General features: G+C 41.6%; 3 protein-coding genes across 15 annotated transcripts in view; 1 reads left to right on the forward strand and 2 right to left on the reverse strand.

Moving 5' to 3' along the window:
* Window positions 1–3384, reverse strand: part of LOC132413533 (opioid growth factor receptor-like) — a 52184-nt gene extending 48800 nt beyond the window's left edge. For 7 of the 8 annotated variants that reach the window (XM_069540032.1, XM_069540033.1, XM_069540035.1 and 4 more), the window contains exon 1: window positions 1988–3384. In XM_069540032.1, the coding sequence (XP_069396133.1) occupies window positions 2551–3228 (678 nt within the window). In that variant the 5' untranslated portion in view covers window positions 3229–3384 and the 3' untranslated portion in view covers window positions 1988–2550. The remainder of the gene's footprint in view (window positions 1–1987) is intronic. The other variant, XM_069540034.1, reaches the window with a different exon arrangement.
* LOC138413880 (basic proline-rich protein-like) lies at window positions 3370–4806 on the reverse strand. The gene is made up of 2 exons (XM_069540040.1): window positions 4784–4806; window positions 3370–4570 (listed from the first exon to the last, which is right to left on the reverse strand). The coding sequence occupies exons 1-2, from the start codon at window positions 4804–4806 to the stop codon at window positions 3370–3372; spliced, it is 1224 nt and encodes a 407-aa protein (XP_069396141.1).
* The window catches only part of LOC132413534 (zinc finger MYM-type protein 2), a 93277-nt gene continuing 78077 nt past the window's right edge, over window positions 3738–18937 (forward strand). For 2 of the 6 annotated variants that reach the window (XM_059995578.1, XM_059995579.1), the window contains exons 1-2: window positions 3744–4022; window positions 4788–4856. The gene's annotated coding sequence lies outside the window, so the exon portion shown is untranslated. Of the gene's footprint in view, window positions 4023–4787; window positions 4857–18937 lie in introns of all 6 variants that reach the window. The other 4 variants (XM_059995580.1, XM_059995576.1, XM_059995577.1 and 1 more) reach the window with 4 other exon arrangements.

Consider the following 18937-nt stretch of genomic DNA (forward strand, 5'->3'; position numbering starts at 1 on the left):
TTATATTGCATCTCAATTACTGGTGAGCTCTTGGTTTCCAAAAATACAATTGTACCTAACACTTATTTGTATTGAGGTATAATTGACATATAATATTATACTAATTTCAAGCGTAAAACATAATGACTTGATACATGTATACATTGTGACATGATCACCAAAGTAACTCTAGCTAACATTATGACCACACAGTTACAATTTTTTTTCTTCTGATGAGGAATTTTTTAATTAAAAAAAATATTTATTTATTAATTTGGCTGCTCCGGGTCTTCATAGTGGCATGCGGGACCTTTCGTTATGGCATGCGAGTTCTTAGTTGTGGCATGTGGGCCATAGTTCCCTGACCAGGGATCGAACCTGGGCCCCCTGCCTTGGGATCATGGAGTCTTAGCCACTGGACCACCAGGGAAGTCCTGTGATGAGAACTTTTAAGATCTACTCTCTTAGCAACTTCTAATATTTGTATATTGCTTTCCTAGGAGTTATTTGGTCCTTACAACACTGCATTACTATATATTATAAATGGCTAAACTAAGCCTTAGAAGATAACTTGCTCAAGGGTTTGAGTGGCCAAACAAGTATTTGAAATGCAAGTCCTCTGCTCAAGTCTTCATGTTGCCTTCCTGCAAAGTTTAGTATGCTTTTGTGATTAGTACAGAATAACTCCACACACACACATACACACACACAATTTTAGTAACAGACTTATCAAGTTATAATTCCGTACCATACAATTCATCCACTTAAAGTGAATAATTCCATAGTTTTTAATATATTCAGAGTTGTCCAATCATCATTACAATCAATTTGCTCCAAAAAGACACTCCATACACTTTAGCTATAACTCCTCACCTCCCTAGGCCTAGGGAACTAATATTCTACTTCCTATTTCTATAAATTTGCCTCATCTGGATAATTCACATAAATGGAATCATACAATGTACGGTGTTTTGTGTCTGGCTTACTTCCTTTAGCATCATGTCTTCAAGGTTCACCCATGTGGCAGCCTGTGTCATAACTTCATGCCTTGTTATTGCTGAATAATATTCCATTGTATGGATCTACCAGATTTTGTTTATGCATTCATCAGTTAATGGACATTTGGGTTGTTTCTACCTTTTGGAAGTTATGAATAGTTCTGTTGTGAACATTCACATAATTATTTTTATAAGTACTTTTCTATATAATTAAGTGTAGTTTTTCTTTAAATTATGACACAAAACTTCTTTTTTCTCCAGCTTTCAACTCTCAACTAAAATTCTCCCTGATATGTAGGTAACCCAGTGAACATTTTCATGCACAAATGGATTTGAATGAATACAAAATGTGACTAATATATACTACAGTAATTATTAGTCTTGTTAATTAATTATAAGACATCAATAATTTCATAATTAGTAGCAGTATAGAGCTTCCTTAAATTGAACAGCAGGCAGCAATCCAATCTATCGCTGAAGTCTATGACAGAGCTTATTTGGAAGTACCTCTACTTAAGCCTTCTAACTAACTATAAAGTCAATGAAGAGAAGTTACTGCAACAGTACATGGTGACAGAAAAGGGATGGTACTGTAAGTTTTCACGGAGTGATTACAGTGTTGCCCTGCATTTGGTAACAGGGGACATTTCTGTTGTGAAGATACTGACATCGAGAATGTCAATGTAGAACAGTACTGTGTAATACACAGAGTCTTACAAGGATATTTTGTTTTATCAAAAATTGAAAAAATTTATAATTAAGAAATAAAATGCAGAAAAATAAACAATGCCATTTTGAGAAAGTGGTTTTAAATACATATTGGACATCCTCCAATTTAAATAAAGAGCAGTATATTTATTGCATTTAGCCATAGGCGTGAGGACTACTTGATTGTTTTATTCATAATGAATCTCACTTTCTACTAGACTATGCTAAGTGGCATCTCTATAAAATCAGTCTTTACTGAGAACTTCATGGATAACTTCATTAAAAAGTTCATGTTGACTTACTTCACTCTGTATGACAGGCTCTAGGTCCATCCACCTCGCTACAAATAGCTCAATTTCGTTTCTTTTTATGGCTGAGTAATAGTCCATTGCATATATGTGCCACATCTTCTTTAACCATTCATCTGTCGATGGACACTTAGGTTGCTTCTATGTCCTGGCAACTGTAAAGAGTGCTGCGATGGAACATTGTGGTGGGAAGCTGCTGCATAGCACAGGGAGATCAGCTCGGTGCTTTGCGACCACCTAGAGGGGTGGGATAAGGAGGGTGGGAGGGAGACGCAAGAGGGAGGGGTTATGGGCATAAATGTATGCATATAGCTGATTCACTTTGTTATACAGCAGAAACCAACACACCAGTGTTAAGCATTATACTACAATAAAGATGTTAAAAAAAAAAGTTAATGCTGTTCACCATCGTGTTGAACTTCAAAGTGTAACAACACCCGTCTATTTACGAGTAGGCAATCCTGAAATCCGGGTCCACTTTATCCATCCATTTACTCCCCAACATCGTCGGCTGCAGTCCCACCGACGGCCGCCAGGGCGGCCTCCCCACTCGCCTCCTACGTGGAACCTCGGGACCCGCACAGCCCGTGACGTGCGCCCGGGACATAGGTGTAGACGGCGAACAAAAGCCGAGTCCTGCCGCCCAGGTGGCTCCTTGGTCGCAACTCGCCCGGCCCGACCGGGCCCAGCCCGGCCGGCACCTGCGTTCCCTCCCGCCACGGGGACGGGTCGTCCGCCTCGTAGCCAACGAGGGCAGAGGCCCAGGGGCTGGGACGCGGCGGCCCCGCCGGGGACGGCCCAGCCCTTCCGACAGGCGGGCGCCCAGCTCGGGGACCCGCAGCCGCCTCCATCTTGGCCAGCGGAGGCGGGAGCGGCGTCTGGCCCGGGCCCGTCGCGCCGGCCGGGGCCAGGTGCGGAGCCGGCAGCGGGCGCCGTCCCGGCGGCCGGGCGGCGGGGCCCAGCCCGGGCTTCCCGGGACGAGTCGGCGTTGCCCCCAGTTCCCCCCGCGGCCCCGACAAGATGGAGGACGTAGTCTCCTCCCGCAGCCATGACGGGAGCGAGGGACGCCTCCCCACGGGGCTGAGGCGAGGGGAAGCGCTTCCAGCCTTCGGAGCGCGCGGGCCCCCCTGCCGCCGGCCTCCCGGCCCCCAGCTCCCGCCCGCGTCGCCGTAGCCCCTGCCCGCTCGGCCCTCACGGGGCTCCCAGACACTGGACAGGGAGGGCGTGGGGGACATCGAGGCCGTGGCGCTCCTCGGGCGGCGTCGCTCGCGGCCGCTGCAGGGTCAGGCGGTCCGGCTTAGGCCCTCGGGCCGCCCGGCCCCGATAGCTCGCTGCCCCCAGGGGCCGAACCGAGGCGGGTGCGGCGGGCACGGCAGTCAGCGGCCCGACCCTGACGGGCCGGGCCGGAGTGGGGGCGGGGAAGGGGGGGAAATGGAGGTGCGGGGGTGTGGCCTACGCCTGAAAGACAGGGCGTCGGACCACCCCCTCGAGGGGGGGTCCTGAAGGAAGGCGGACGCAGCCAATGGGCGTGCCCGAGGCCCTGGCCCGCCCTCCTCGGCCGCCAGTGAGGGCGTCGGGGGCGGGGCTTGCCGGGCCGGGCCGCGCCGCCGCGGCCGCAGCCTCCGCCTACTCACCAGCGCTAAAGCCGGGACTGGACCGAGCGGAGTTGCGCGTGTTGCCGAAGGGGGGGGGGGGTCGGGGGCGGGGAGGTTCGTTCCGCGGAGCCGCAGCCAGAACCGGGTGAGGCTTGTCCCCGCCGAGTCTCCAGCCCAGGGCCGCCGACAGTGGGGGTGGCCGGGAGCGGCGCAGCCTCCGGAGGCGGAGGCGGAGGCGGAGGCGCCGGGAGGCGGAGATGGGTGAGGGCGGCCTCCGGAGCCTCCCACCGACCCGGGACAAGCGCCCCGCGGCGCGGCCGCCGTCGCCGCTAGCGCGTCGGGGCCTCGGGCTGCCGGCGGCTCCGCTGATGTCCCAGGCGCCTTGGCGGGCGGCCCGCGGGCTGCGGGAGTGCGGGCGCGGCCGCGAGGGCCGGGTGAGGCGGCCGCCGGCGGCGGGGGTCGCTCGGGGCCGCCCGGGGCGGGGGCCGGCGGCGGGGGTCGCGGGGGTGGGGTGGGGGTGGGGCGGGGTGGGGGAGGGGCGCCTCCATGGGTGCTCGGGGCCGCGCTCGCACCCTCTCGGCGGCGGCGCGAGGTCCCCAAGTTTGCCGGCGAGGGCTCGGGACCCCCGCGCCGGTCCCCTTCTCTGCCGCCCCGGCCCCGGCGCGCGCGCGGCTCGGCTCCGCACGTATTGTTTGGCCGGGTCTCTAATGGCGGACGGGGAGGCAGCGCTGCCGGTCGCCGACTGCGGGGGGGCAAGTCTCGGGCCCGGGGCAAGAGCTCGGGGTAAATGCGGGGGGTTTCCGCCCCGCGCTGACGCGAGCCGCCCCCCGCCCCTGAGTGGATGCGGGCGCGATGGGGACGGCGCTGGGTGGGCCGATTCGGGGGATAGGATTCCCCGCTGGCGTCGAGGCTGTGCTCGCCCTTCCCCCTCCCCCTCCCGGAGCAGGCCTGCTGCCCTCCGCCTCCTCCCTCCAGGGTTTGCCTTTCACGTGGGTTTTGGTCCCAAATAAAAATTTTACGTCGTTTCGCTCTACTTTACGTAGGAGGGGGTTGTTGGTCACGGGCTGGGCAGCAATAATCGAAGGTCCGAACCTCCTTGACCTCTTATTCCCTTCTCTGTCTCCTCCTGGTGGAAAGGGCTTGGTTCTCCCACCTGGTTAGGTGTTCTTGACCCATTTTTCATTTTTCCTCTTACCCAGGACCAGGAGTTGCCTTCATCGCTACCTGGTGCATCCCTGGCAGAACGTGAGGAGGAAAACACCCCCATTGTGAGTCTTTTGCCCCTCATTTGAGGCTCTTAGAGGACGTTGTCAGGTTGTCTGGCCGGAGCGTCTCCGTTGTTTTGAGGGGGAGGAGCTTTCCCCTGGGTGGCAGCTGCCCCCGGGGCGCAGCCTGGGTAATGGCTGGTGAGGCAGCTGGGAGTGGGCGCTGCTGTTTGCACCGCTGCAGACATCTCTCCTGCTGCAATACCAACCTCAGCAACCAGACGACGGGCTCCTGCAGCTGCTCACGTTACCCGGGAGGAGGGGTGGGGGAAGGAGGGCATATTGCTGGCGCCCTCTAGAGTTCCAGGGCGGGAAGTGAAGTTGTTGCGTTTCTGATGCTCGGTGTGCAACCATCTTTAACACTTTCTCTTCCTTTAAATGGAGAATTGATTGAAGGGGTTGGAGGAACAGAAAGACGGATTTAACTCTGTGTGTACGACGTAAAACACAAATTTTGACTCTTGGGGTTCATGAGTTGGTAGATGTCTTTGATGTGTTTGCTTAGGAAAGGGCATGAGGTCCACTCCTCCAGTTCTCTTAGTTTACCAGTTAGTGTGCTGGTGAGACCAGTCCGCTGCTCTGGTTACTCTTAGTCCCCCATATTTTGTGATGCCTAGTCTTCACTCGAGTTGTTCTTGAACGTGTTATCTGAGGGTTATCGTTTATTGCTTGCAGTTTGTTGGTTTTAAGGTAGTCTTGGAATGTGCGAGACACTAAGGTAAACATAACGAGTCGTTTTCCATCAATTGAAATTAGTTACAAAATATCAGTGAATTTTAGCATTCTAGAAAATTGTATCTCTGGAGCCTCCTGACAGTTGGTATTGTAACTTGCAGATCTCTGTCAGAGGTGAGTCATGAGTAATAGTAGCTCATGCTTCAATATTAAGTCCCAAATGGGCCAAAAAATAATTGATGATGAACATACTGATTGCATACTGATTGTGAAGGATGATGTGAGGATGACAACTTGTATGAAACAAACACTAATTGAGGCAGGTGCCGGGCACTTCCATGTATTATTTCCTTTACTCTTGGCAAATAGCCTGCAGGGTAATAAAAATAGCATGTATTGAGCCCTTATTGTATGCTAGCACAATAGTAAGCTAAGCTTTTTTAAAAAGTTAACTATGAAAACTTTCAAATTTATGAGTGATAATAGTATATTGAACCTCTTTGTACCTATCATTTACATTCTATAATTATCAACACATGTCCAGACTAATTTTTAACATGTATTAAGTAATTTAATCCTCGTGAAAACCTAGTGTTTTTATTCCTAATTCGTGGAGGAGGAAACAGAGGCATAGACAGATACCCAGGTAGTAGTAGTATTTGGTAGAGCAAGGATTTGAACTTAACCGGTTTGATTACAGGCCTAAGTTCAGCAACTGTGCTGTCCTGTTTTTTTACATTTTTTATTTATTTTATTTTATTTTGTTTTATTTTTTGGCCACGAGGGGGCGGGGGGTGGAATGTGGGATCTTAGTTCCCCCACCAGGGATTGAACCCATGCCCCCTGCATTGGCAGCTTGGAGTCCTAACCACTGGACTGCCAGGGAAGTCCCACATGTTGTCCTGTTTTAAAGTATATAATATGCTTGCTTTACAAATTTAGAAATTGAAACTGAAAAAAATTGAAGCTTACAATTTTCTCAGCGTATATTGTTTTCATGGAGAGCAGTGGGTAAACAAATACGAAATGTTTGACTCTTACTGAGTACCTTTTAAAAAAATAGTAGTACCACAGTTATCAATTAGATTATTTGACTGCCTTAAAACTAACAGGGTCTGTTTGAAACAGAAATAATATATTCTCTTTTTTCAGTGTGTCTGTGCAATTTAGTATCCATAATTGTTTCCTAAATACTGTAACTTGAATGACTGTAACTTCTGTAATGAGTTTAAAGCTCTTTTCAAGCATTAGATCATTCAGACATAGTGGATCAAGGATTAGATCTTTCAACTAGATGGGCAGTGCTTATTTTATCACCCCATATTTTCACAAAAGATTTACCTTTCTGAAGTTTTTTTCTTTGTTCTTATTTGTGATGTTGATGGGGAAAGGTCGATTGGTTAAGTAAACATTTGGAGATGAGGACATACAAAATGTATAATCAGGACTTTTCTGTAATGTCAACACATGTATACTAATGAAAACCATGGTTCTTTCTAATACAGTTGATCCTTGAACTACATGGGTTTGAATTGTTGGTCCACTTATACCCAGATTTTTTTCAATAGTACTACACCATCTGCAGGCAGTTGGATCTGTGGATACGGAGGAACTCAGTAATAGGAAGGACCAACTATAAGTTATACATGGATTTTCTTCCTCCCTCCCTCCCTCCCTCCCTCCTTCCTTCCTTCCTTCCTTCCTCTTTCCGTGCATGAGGGATCAAACCTGTGCCCCCTGCAGTGGAAGCTTGGAGTCCTAACTACTGGACCGACAGAGAATTCCCTATACATGGATTTTCAACTGCTACCCCCTGACTCCTCCAGTTTTTGAAGGGATGTAGTTCTTGTTTTCCTTAATGATTTAGCTCAGAATTAAAAATTCTTTTACTTAAGAACACCAACTAATGGTGCTTTAATGCGACAGACAATAAGATGAAGATAAGCTGACAATTTTAAATTGACATTGATTAAATCAAAGTTCTTTATTATACATAAATTTATTGCACACTTAATGTGAGTTAGATGCTTTTAGATGTACTTAAAAGTATTTTGATATTTAAAAATACTTCACATATTTATGGTACTTTTCTTTAATGCATCCTTGAGTATGTATTCCTCCCACTGTCCTTTTAAACAGTTGAGGGAAAGAGAGAGTGGTCCCTGCTTTTCCATGTTCTGCTTATATAATCTCATGGGCTGGAGTTCTGTACCTCATGTGGTGGGACATCTCTGAATCACTCAGATGTCCCACAGGTGCTGACAACGAACGTTTCAGACTTTTGTGTGGATATGGAGCTTGACATACCATCTTTGTACAACAGTGTTCATATCCTTAAAAGTTTTATTGTATGTTGCCCTTGTTTGAGGTACAAAAGTGCCTAAACTTAATGCATTTGAGACAAAATGAATCTTCACCTTTAGTCAGATGCTGTGTTATTACTGTGATGGAAACAATGTGTATGAATGCTGGAACTCTATCTTTGTTGTCAAAAGGTGTGGTAGAATTAGAAATTTTATATCTTTTTCTAGGCATTCATGTCTATCTGCCCCATTAACAATATTATTCACACATATTATTATATTGAACAACACTTACTCTAGGAGGACTTTGGCTTATTCAACTTGCAGGTGTTTTTTTTAGGCAATGCAAGATGAGCCTAAACCCAAGTGCTTTCTCCCGTCGGATTATCTAACAGTATTTTATGTAGGGCATTTTAAGTTAGGAAACAAGTACACAGAGAGATTGTGTTGATTCCATGCATTTTCCATTTTTTCATTTCAGTTGGTTAATTTTTTTCTGTTTCTGTCAGAGCATAGAATTGGGATTTTAGAATTGAACAGGACTTCTGAGCTAATGAAATCTCAGAGTTCTTAAGGACAACTCCAGTATGTAAGAACCATAAAGTTGTCACTGAGAAAAGTTGCTTTTAGATAAATCAGTAATTTTGAACTATGGGGCTCTGGGTAAAAACTGTAGTTTTTTATTTTTTATTTTGGTTGTTTACCAGCAAGAAAATTGTTTTACGTAGTTGGAATTGCAAATTTTTATATCTGTAACCTGTTTTTTAAACAAGTCACTTTTGTAATCTTAGGTTTCTGTTATTAAAATAGTAATGAGAAGAGAATTATGAAGGCCAGCACTAAACACTGAACTTAGTAACAAGATAAGTTGGTCATCTTGAAGTATGTTAAAAGTTGGATTACAACACATTTGAGCATACCTGTTGTTTTATTGCATATTTTTAAATGTATTAATCTTTTGGATCAAGTTTTACACAACACGAAGCACTTTGTAACTGCAGAATAAATTTTTGTGAACTATTGAAAAGTCTAGAGTTAAAATGTGTAGAGAGGTTTGCTAAATTGCTTGCTCACACGACTAGTTTGGGATTTGTTCTTAGTTCTATTTTATTTTTAACTTCATAGCAGTCCGTTGAAAATTACAAGTAGTAAAATTTAAGAAAAATTTGGGGTCTTTAATTTGAAAGAAGGGTATGACTGTTGGGGGTTTTATTTTTACTGATTTGATCAATGTCCCATAAGTGTTAACGTTTACTATTTCAAGAAATGATTTAAGAGTAAACTTTGGATATTAGGATAAATATTTGATAGTCCTGACTTTAAAAAAAACAACAACAAACTTTCACATATTTTTGTTATTAATGTGATCTTGTTTTTATCTTTCTTAAAGAGTTACCAAATTATTGTTAAGAGAATTTCAGCCATTCTCTTTAATATCAATAGGGTGCCAGGGGTCAGATTTCTCTTCCCCAGAGGGTTCTAGATATTTTTCTCTCTATGTTCCTAGTGAATTTGAAGGTCAGATTTGTTTTTGTGAATTTAAAGTATTTTATCCTTAAATTATTAAATATTTTAGTGTGATTCTGATATTAAATTGTGATTTAAGATAAATTTACTAGGAATAGGATTAATTGTTGCAACCTCATTAAAATTTTTGGGAAGGATCTGTTATAGTTCTTGCAATAAACATTTTTTTTCTAACTATACATTTTGATTGGATAAGAAAAATACTTAGGACTTCCCTGGCGGTCCAGTGGTTAAGACTCCGTGCTTCAACTGCAGGGGCTGTGGGTGTGATTCCTGATGGGGGTAAGATCCCACATGCTGTGCAGCACGGCCAAAAAAAGAAAAATACTTTTTAAGTAAATATTTTAAGTAAAATTGTGATGTGCAGTTAGAGGTTTCAGACAGAAGAAAGTTTATAAAATGTGACTAATACAATGAAACAACTTAGTTGTTTTACTTTATAGCAGTGCCATGTATATGTTACTTTTTCTGTAGTAGCCTAGATTCCTTTATTAATTGTAAGAATTTAATCTGAAATTATGGTTTTGTAACTTAAAAACATTAAAGAAACTTTGTAATACTGGAACAGTTTCATAATCATTTGTTTCAAAGAGGTATATCTTTTGCCTAGGAAGAGCGGTGTTTCTTGGACTATTGAGCTGGAGCAGACTGAGAATAGTTCAGGGTAATCAGGGTACTGTGGAAATCATTTATTCAACAAATTGTGTATCGTATACTATCTATTATATATCAGGTAGTCATAAAAGATGTGATCTGTTAATGTTGGTTAGCAGTTTCTTTGGTGCTAATGCTCATTTGGGGTGGCCTCAATGATTATCAGATTAGTGAATTTTGTTTCCAGTTCTGTGGAAGTAAAGAAATGTTAGAGTGGAAGTGAAAATTTAGGTTAAATGAAATTTTTATCTTGTCTTTTTGTTTTAGATTTCTATTGGTATTTTTTTCTTTGAAGCTTGTTTTATTTTAATTATTTTAGTTTATTTTGATTATTTCTGGCCCTCATGTGGTATCTGAATTTTTGTATGTCCATGTTTGTAGGTTTGTTTTTTTCCCTAAATTCTTTTTTTAAAAAATAATTAATTTCTGGCTGTGCTGGGTCTTCGTTGCTGCACGCGGCTTTTCTCTAGTTGGGGCGAGTGGGGGCTACTCTTCATTGCAGAGTACGGGCTCTAGGTGTGTGGGCTTCAGTAGTTGTGTCGTGCGGGCTCAGTAGTTGTGGCTCACGGACTTCGTTGCTCTGCTAGACCAGGATTGAATCTGTGTCCCCTGCATTGGCAGGCGATTCTTAACCACTGCGCCACCAGGGAAGTCCTGTTTGTTTGTTTTGAAGTAGTGAAAAATTTGCTCTTGTTTTAATTATATAAATTTGTCGCTTTAAAATTAAACTTGTTTTAGCTTTACAACTTTTATTACTATGAATATTGTCTCACTCTCTATGTTTATTTTTGTATGTCTGTTTTAATACTGTGAAGTCCTTTTTCCAGGAAGTCATTACATTCTATATCTGCGAACAGTTTTTGTTGCCCATCAAAGCTTGTGTTGAAGTTGGTCTTTTTCTTCCATGACACAGGCTCCTGACTGCCACTCTTCCTTGTTGTCTTCATTTCATCCTGTCTTCCTCTTGGACTTCAGTGTTCATTTGCCTTTCCTAACTTCCTTTTGCATTAAAAAAAAGAAAAATTACCACACAGTATCTGAAAAAGCATCCTATGTTGTAAGTCTAATTTTGCTGTATTTATATGAGGCGTATCCAGATTTTATTAAACTTTTGAATTTGGTGAGATCATGGAAGAAATTTGCTGAAAATTATCAAATTTCACTTAAAATAAATTTTATTTTATATAAATTATGCCTCAGTAAAACCGTTAAAAACCATTTTTGCTCCACCATTTACCAATTTGTGGTCTCTGATAAGTCATTTAACCTCTAAGCCTTAATTTACTCATGACAAATAAGTATAGTACTGCCTGCTTTCTTGAGATTGCTGTTAGGTGGGTTAAAAGTAATACAGAGAATGTGATTGGCCAATAGTAGGTGCTCAGTTAACAGCAGCTACAGTTCTTCCCTGTTTATATAGAGCAAACATCATGAATTTGTTGCCACCAGTGGGACAGTAAACTCAGTGAATGCTCATGCGATAGAAGGAATTACGTTCCTGTTCACAGCCTTCTCTCTGACGGCTCCTTCATTAGTCTTTTAAGTGTGCTAACATGCTCTCTCCTCCAGAATCTCTGTACCTTTCCCAAACTTCCTTTTCCTGTACTTTTCCAAAGAAACTCACTGATTTGCACTCTCAACATATACCAAATCTGCTGTTTTGAGGTCACTAGTGACTTAATTTTCAAATCTTAAGTGCCTTTTTTTTGGTCTTAATTCTGTAAGATTTGAAATTTATTATATTCCTTGCAACTCTATTGACTTCTGGGACTTTGAACTTAACATTATCTTATACTTCTGATGATCTCCTTCACTTCCCCTCAGTAGATTCAAATATGGAGACCTTTCTGTATCCTTATTTCCTAAGGTGCTTAGCCCTCTCTTGTTTTGTTTTGTACTTTGACCTTAGTCCATCTTGTTAGAAAGTGGGAGTTATATTTACAAGGCACTTTCATCCTATTTCTTTCTCCAGTCTACAGCCAGATTAATTTTCCCTAAAGCCCAGTCTGATCACATCACTCACTTTCCAAAATCTTCAGGGATTCTTGCTGGCATGTGAAACAAAATACAAACTTACAAACTAAGCCTGGGCTTTAAAACCCTTAAAAAGAAGAAATCAATTAGGAAATGCGTAATATGTGATTTTTTTAAGGTAGATTCTCAGTGTTCAGTTTGTGGAGACAGTCATGTACATGAATAACTGTAAGCAATGAAGCATGATCGGTGCCCTACAGAAATGAGTAGCTGTATGCATATCAGAAAGGGCAGTTCTTAATATTTTGGTTATGAAGATAAAATGTGCCCTTACAATCAAGTAATAAAGAAGTATGTGACATAGAAAGTGTAAGTTCCCCCATAATCCCATGATGATTTTTTCCTGCTCATCATACTAATAATTTTGCATATATATTGTTATCAACAGTCAACATTTTCGATAATTGCTTCCCTATCCTTATGTTGCCAAAGTCTTCAGCTGATTAATGTTTGAATTCTACTAATCAGTGTATTAGAGCAGGTCACAAGCCTCAGTTCTATATGATAGAGGGTAATGTGGTAGCATTAGTTCAGCAGAAGCTTAATGAGCAAGGTGGGAAGAGTGGTGCTGAAACTGAGCCTGTCCTGAAGGCAGGGTCAGATCAGGCAGGAGTCTTATAACGGAAGTAGACTGGAAAGCCACGGAAGAAGCAATTGATGTAGTCTGATTTAATTTTTAAAAAGATCTTTAGATAGTCTGGGGAATATAGTAGGTGATGTCAGTAATCCAACAGAAAAATGGTGATGAATTTCTAGGGCTAGAGGAGTGTTAGAAGAGATGGTTAAAAGTGGACAGTTTCAAGATTTATTTTGGAAGTAGGATAGGAATTGGGGATGGCATGGGTGTAGGTGAAGAATGGAGAAGAAATTAAGGCCTCCAGACTTCTGGTATGACTAGCTAGACACATAACATCCCCAAATGGCAGAGACTGGAGGAGGGGTAGATGAAGAGTGAAAGAGCATGCTTGAATAACTAGATGTAGGGAGTAGGCAGTTTGGGGCTTTGAAACATCTTGATTGAGATAAATTAAGGACTCTGGGACATTGAGGTATTATTTAAAATCATGGGAGTGGATGAGATCCCCAAAGGAAGTTAAAATTACTTGAAAGTACGTTGCAGTTAAAGTTGGTCCTATGGGAAAGAAGAGATTATTCCTTACCCCAGAAATTCTGTGCCCTAGAGCTAACCTGAATCAATTAATTAATTAATTAATTAACTAGATCAAAAGGGATTTTTGTTTAGACGCTGTCATAGCCCTTGAATGGATTTTTAGTATGTTAATTAAATGATTCCTGTCAGCTTCTAAAGCCAGAGTAGCATTGTTGTGGATCTCTGATAAAGATATGTTATAAAATGATTTCGTAGCTAGATGGTAAGCAGCATGAGGTCATATGCAGAGGTCATAATCTGTGTTCATCTATCACTGACCCCTGTCCCCTTTGCTCACTCCCCAGAGGTTAGTGGTAGCATCAGTTTAGTGTGTATTACTATAAATCCTTTTTGTGCATATACTAACATGTACCTATAAGAGTAATAAAGTAAATTTATATGGGCATTTTAAAAACATGTATCTTTCTGCAACTTGCTTTTTTCACTTAGTGGTATGTCTTAGACATTTTTCTGAGTTAGTATGTAAAGGTCTCTTTAAACTGTTGTGTGATACTTCATGACATGGATTTAACAGTTTAGCTATTCTGTTGGTAGACATTCAGTCTATTTGGAATTTTTTGTTACATATAAAATTCTGCATGAAATATACATGTAGTAGTTTCTTTGGGTTCATGTGTGTTTTCTCTGGGGGAGATTCTGGAGAATAGGAATTACTGAGTCAGTATGTGCATATTACATGTTTTTATAGGTACTGCCCAATTGCCTTCCACTGGACCACGGTACTGACTACCCTTTCTACTAGTTTCTCCACATTCTTGACAATACTGGATGTTCTCAAATAGTTAAAGTTTTGTCAATTTAATTTATGTTCTTTCTAAAGAATGGATATCAGTTCTTGTTATATCGATTACAAGTATATATACACATTATATATTATATATAACATAATATATATCTTTTGTAAAATTTTATACCTTACTTATGGTGCTTCTTTGCTATGTAAACATTTTATAATGTAATGGGAAAAATCCATTTCACTATTGCAAGAAATAGGAGCAATTATAATGAATATGCAAGACTTTTATGAAGGAAATTGTAAAATAATACAGTAAGACATACGAGAAAACCAGAATGGACAGATTTACATATATCTGGATGGGAAGACTTCAATAATGTAAAAAAATTAATATTTTTGTCTTCAAATATCTCTAAATTCAGTGAAATCCTAACTAAATACCAGAATAGATACATATGGTACCAAATTTAAAAAGTAAAAAGGGTAGAAAGGTGAAAAAACGAAACAAAACAAAAAAGGAAGACTCCCCCCTCTCCATCCACACAGTTCTCTTCCTTAGAAGCAAACCACTGTTGTCGTTTTCTTGGCCGTTTATGTAGAGTTATTCTGTGCATGTGTGCGCGTGCTCATGGTGCGTGTGTTTATCCTTTGTTAGGTGCCTTGCTTGCATTTAGTTTATGGGAGAGGTGGTTCCATGTTAGTGTGGAAGTATGTTGAGAGCTGCCTCAGTTGTTTCCAAGGCTGCCTAATGTTTCACTGTTTGTCTTTATTGTCATTCATTTTATCAGTTGTCTGTTGAGAGACATTTAGGGTGTTTCAGTCTTTTAAGTTTACAATGAATGTCTTTCTACATTTTGTTCTTAAAAACATGAGATGATATCTGTAGGAAGAATGTCTAGAAGTGGAATTGCTTGGTCAAAGAAATATTTTTTTGAGTTGCTGTCAGTAGTTGTACCAGTTTACACTGATTTACACTATGAGAGTACACGGTTAAACCTTTTGATTTTTGTCAGTGTGTTAGGAGAAAATTGGTGGCCCTTTAGAGTTTTACCTTGGATTTCTCTTAAATATTTCATATATTTAAGAGACATTTGTATTTTCTTTTCTTGTGAACTCTGTTCACATCTTTTTGGTCCTTTATTCTCACTGGTTGTTGGTTTATCTCATTGTAGGACCTCTTTGTCTTCATTTTTTTAGGATATGAGTTGCAAATATTTCCTTTGTAGTTAATCATTGTCGTATGTTTGGTATTTTTTTCCCCCATAGAGGTGTCTTCTATTTTGTTTTTTCAGAAAAAATTCTGGTAAAATGTATTAACATAAAATTTACCGTTTTTACCTTTTTTAAATGTATAGTTCAGTGGTATTAAGTATATTCATAAGTGTTTTTTAAAAATCACCACTGTTAATTTCCAGAGCCTTTTCATCATTCCCGAACATAAGCATCATACTCATTAAACATAATGCCCGGTGCCTCTTTACCACAGCTCCTAGTGACGTCTCTTCTACCTTCTGTCTCTATGAAATTGCCTGTTGTAGGTACCTTAAATAAGTAGAATCTTAAAATGTTTGCCATTTTGTGCCTGGCTTATTTCACCTAGCATGTTTGCAAGGTTCATCTATGTTGTGGCATATATCAGAATTTCTTTCCTTTTTAGGACTGAATAATATTCCATTGTATGCCTACATTTTGTTTATCCATTCATTTGTTGATGGACCCTTGGGCTCATTCTACCTTTTGGTCATTGCGAATAAGACTGCTGTGAACATTGGTATGCAAGTATCCATTTGAGTCCTGGCTTTCAGTTCTTTTGTATATATGTATATAAATAAATCTAGACGTGGAATTGACTGCTCATATGTTAATTCTACATATAACTAATTTTTGTACGTCTCTCCAGGACTTGTTATTTTCCTTTTTTAAAAAATAACATCCAGGGCTTCCCTGGTGATGCAGTGGTTGAGAGTCCGCCTGCCGATGCAGGGGACGCAGGTTCGTGCCCCAGTCTGGGAGAATCCCACATGCTGCGGAGCGGCTGGGCCCGTGAGCCATGGTCGCTGAGCCTGCGCGTCCGGAGCCTGTGCTCCACAACGGGAGAGGCCACAACAGTGAGAGGCCCACGTATCGCAAAAAAATAAATAAATAAAAATAACATCCAGGGCCTCCCTGGTGGCGCAGTGGTTAAGAATCTGCCTGCCAGTGCAGGGGACGTGGGTTCGAGACTTGGTCCAGGAGATCCCACATGGCGTGGAACAACTAAGCCTGTGCACCACAACTACTGAGCCTGCACTCTAGAGCCCACATGCCACAGCTACTGAGCCCACGTGCCACAACTACTGAAGCCAGTGCACCTAGAGCCCATACTCTGCAACAAGAGAAGCCACCACAAGGAGATGCCCGCGCACCACAACGAAGAGTAGCTCCCGCTCGCCGCAACTAGAGAAAGCCTGCGCACAGCAGCAAAGACGCAACGCAGCCAATAAATAAATAAATAAATTTATTAAAACAAAACAAAACATTCAGGGACTTCCTGGTGGTCCAGTGGTTAAGACTTCGTGCTTCCACAACAGGGGGCATGGGTTTGATCCCTTGTCGAGGAACTAAGATCCCACATGCCGAATGGCACAGCCAAAATCAAACAAACAAACAAACAATCAAAAAATCCATCTTCATTGCTGTGAAATGGTATCTCATTTTTTTTTTTAATTTTTACTTTTAACTGTGGTAAAAAAACACATCATAAAATTTATCATCTTGGCCATTTTTAAGTGTATAGATCAGTAGTGTTAAGTATATTCACATTATTGTGCAGCAGACCTCCAGAACTTTTTCATCTTGAAAAGCCAAAACTAACGATTAAACAGTTCCACATTTGCTCCTCAGCACCATCCTACTTTCTATTTGTATGATTTCTGACTTCTTGAGATACATTATATCATTTATGTGTGATCTTTTTTCACTTAGCATAGTAGTGATCTCAAGGTACATCATTGCTGTAGCATATAACAGGATTTCCTTTCTTTTTAATGCTGAATAATATTCCATTGTACGTATGTACCACATTTGGTTTATACATTCATCTGCTCGTGGAACTTTTGGTTGCATCTACCTTTTGGCTATTATGAATAATGCTGCTGTGAACATAAACATGCAAGTATCTCTTCGAGATCTTGATTTTAGTTATTTTGGATATAGTATACCCAGAGTTGGATTGCTGAATCTTATGGTAATTCAATTTTTAATTGCTTGAGTAACCTCCATGCTGTTTTCTATAGCTGCTGCACCTTTTTACATTCCCATCAGCAGTGCACAAGGGATCAAGTTTCTTCAACCAACCAACCAACCAACCAACCAGTTTCTCTTCACTAATACGTGTTACTTTTTGTTTGTTTTGATAGTAGGCATCCTAATGGATGTGACATGTTTCCTGGTTTTGATTTGCATTTGCCTAATGACGGATGATGTTGAGCATAGCATCACTGGGAAGAATTTGAGAAGGATCAGTGTTAATTCTTCTTTAAATGTTTGGTAGAATTCACCTGTGAACCCCTCTGGTCCTGGTTTCTTTGTTGGGAGATTTTTGATTACTGATTCAATCTCTTTGCATATTATAATTCTATTCAGAGTTTGTATTTCTTCTTGAGTCAGTTTTGGTAGTTTGTATTAGGAATTTGTCCATTTTATCTTGGTTATCCAGTTTGTTGGCATATAATTGCTCATAATGTTCTCTTATTCATTTCTGTAAAATCAGTAGTGATATCTTATTTTCATTTCTGATTTTTTTTTTAACTTTTTTATTTTTGGTCTGCTATTCACATATCAATTACTTTCTTTCTTTGTTTTTGGCCGCACCACATGGCTTGTGGGATCTTAGTTCCCTGACCAGTGAAAGCGCCAAGTCCTAACGACTGGACCCCCAGGGAATTCCGTTCGTTTCTGGTTTTAATAATTTGAGATTTTGTTTCTTTGTCATACTAGCTAAAGATTTAATATTTTCAAGGAACTACTTATTTTTTTACTGTATTTTTCTGCTTTCTGTTTTGTTTATCTGTACTCATCTTTATTACTGCATTCTTTCTGCTAGCTTTAGTTTGCTCTTTTTCTGGTTTCTTAAGGTGTAAAGTTTGTTTATTGATTTGAGATTTTTAACGTAGGCATTAATAGCAATAAGTTTTCTGCTGAGCACAGCTTTCATTGCATCCCTTAAGTTTTTTAAATTAATTAATTAATTAATTTGGCTGTGTTGGGTCTTCATTTCTGTGCGAGGGCTTTCTCTAGTTGCGGCAAGCAGGGGCCACTCTTCATTGCAGTGCGCGGCCTCTCACTGTCGCGGCCTCTCTTGTTGCGGAGCACAGGCTCCAGATGCGCAGGCTCAGTAGTTGTGGCTCATGGGCCCAGTTGCTCCGCGGCATGTCGGATCTTCCCAGACCAGGGCTTGAACCCATGTCCCCTGCATTGGCAGGCAGATTCTCAACCACTGCGCCACCAGGGAAGCCCCATTGCATCCCTTAAGTTTTGATATGTTGTGTTTTTGTTTTTTGTTTCAAAGTATTTCTTCACTTTCCCTAGTGATTTCTTCTTCGACCCATTGGTTGTTTAAGTGTGTTAATTTCTACCTATTTGTGATTTTTCATTTATGCTTCTGTTATTTCTAATTCCATTCCATTGTGATTAGAAAAAATACTGTATCATTTTGATCCTTTTAAATTAAAAAAAATAAGTTTATTTTATTTGTTTGGCTGTGTTGGGTCTTTGTTGCTGCATACTGGCTTTCTCTAGTTGCGTTGAGTGGGGTCTACTCTTCATTGCGGTGTGCGGGCTTCTCATTGCGGTGGCCTCTTGTTGTGGAGTACGGGCTCTAGGTGCGCAGGCTTCAGTAGTTGCAGAATGCGGGCTCAGTAGTTGAGGCATGCGGGCCCTAGAGCGAGTGGGCTTCAGTAGTTGTGGCGCATGGGCTTAGTTGCTCTGTGGCACGTGGGATCTT

The sequence above is a fragment of the Delphinus delphis genome, chromosome 18, assembly GCF_949987515.2.
Source record: "Delphinus delphis chromosome 18, mDelDel1.2, whole genome shotgun sequence".
Classification (NCBI taxonomy): domain Eukaryota; kingdom Metazoa; phylum Chordata; class Mammalia; order Artiodactyla; family Delphinidae; genus Delphinus; species Delphinus delphis.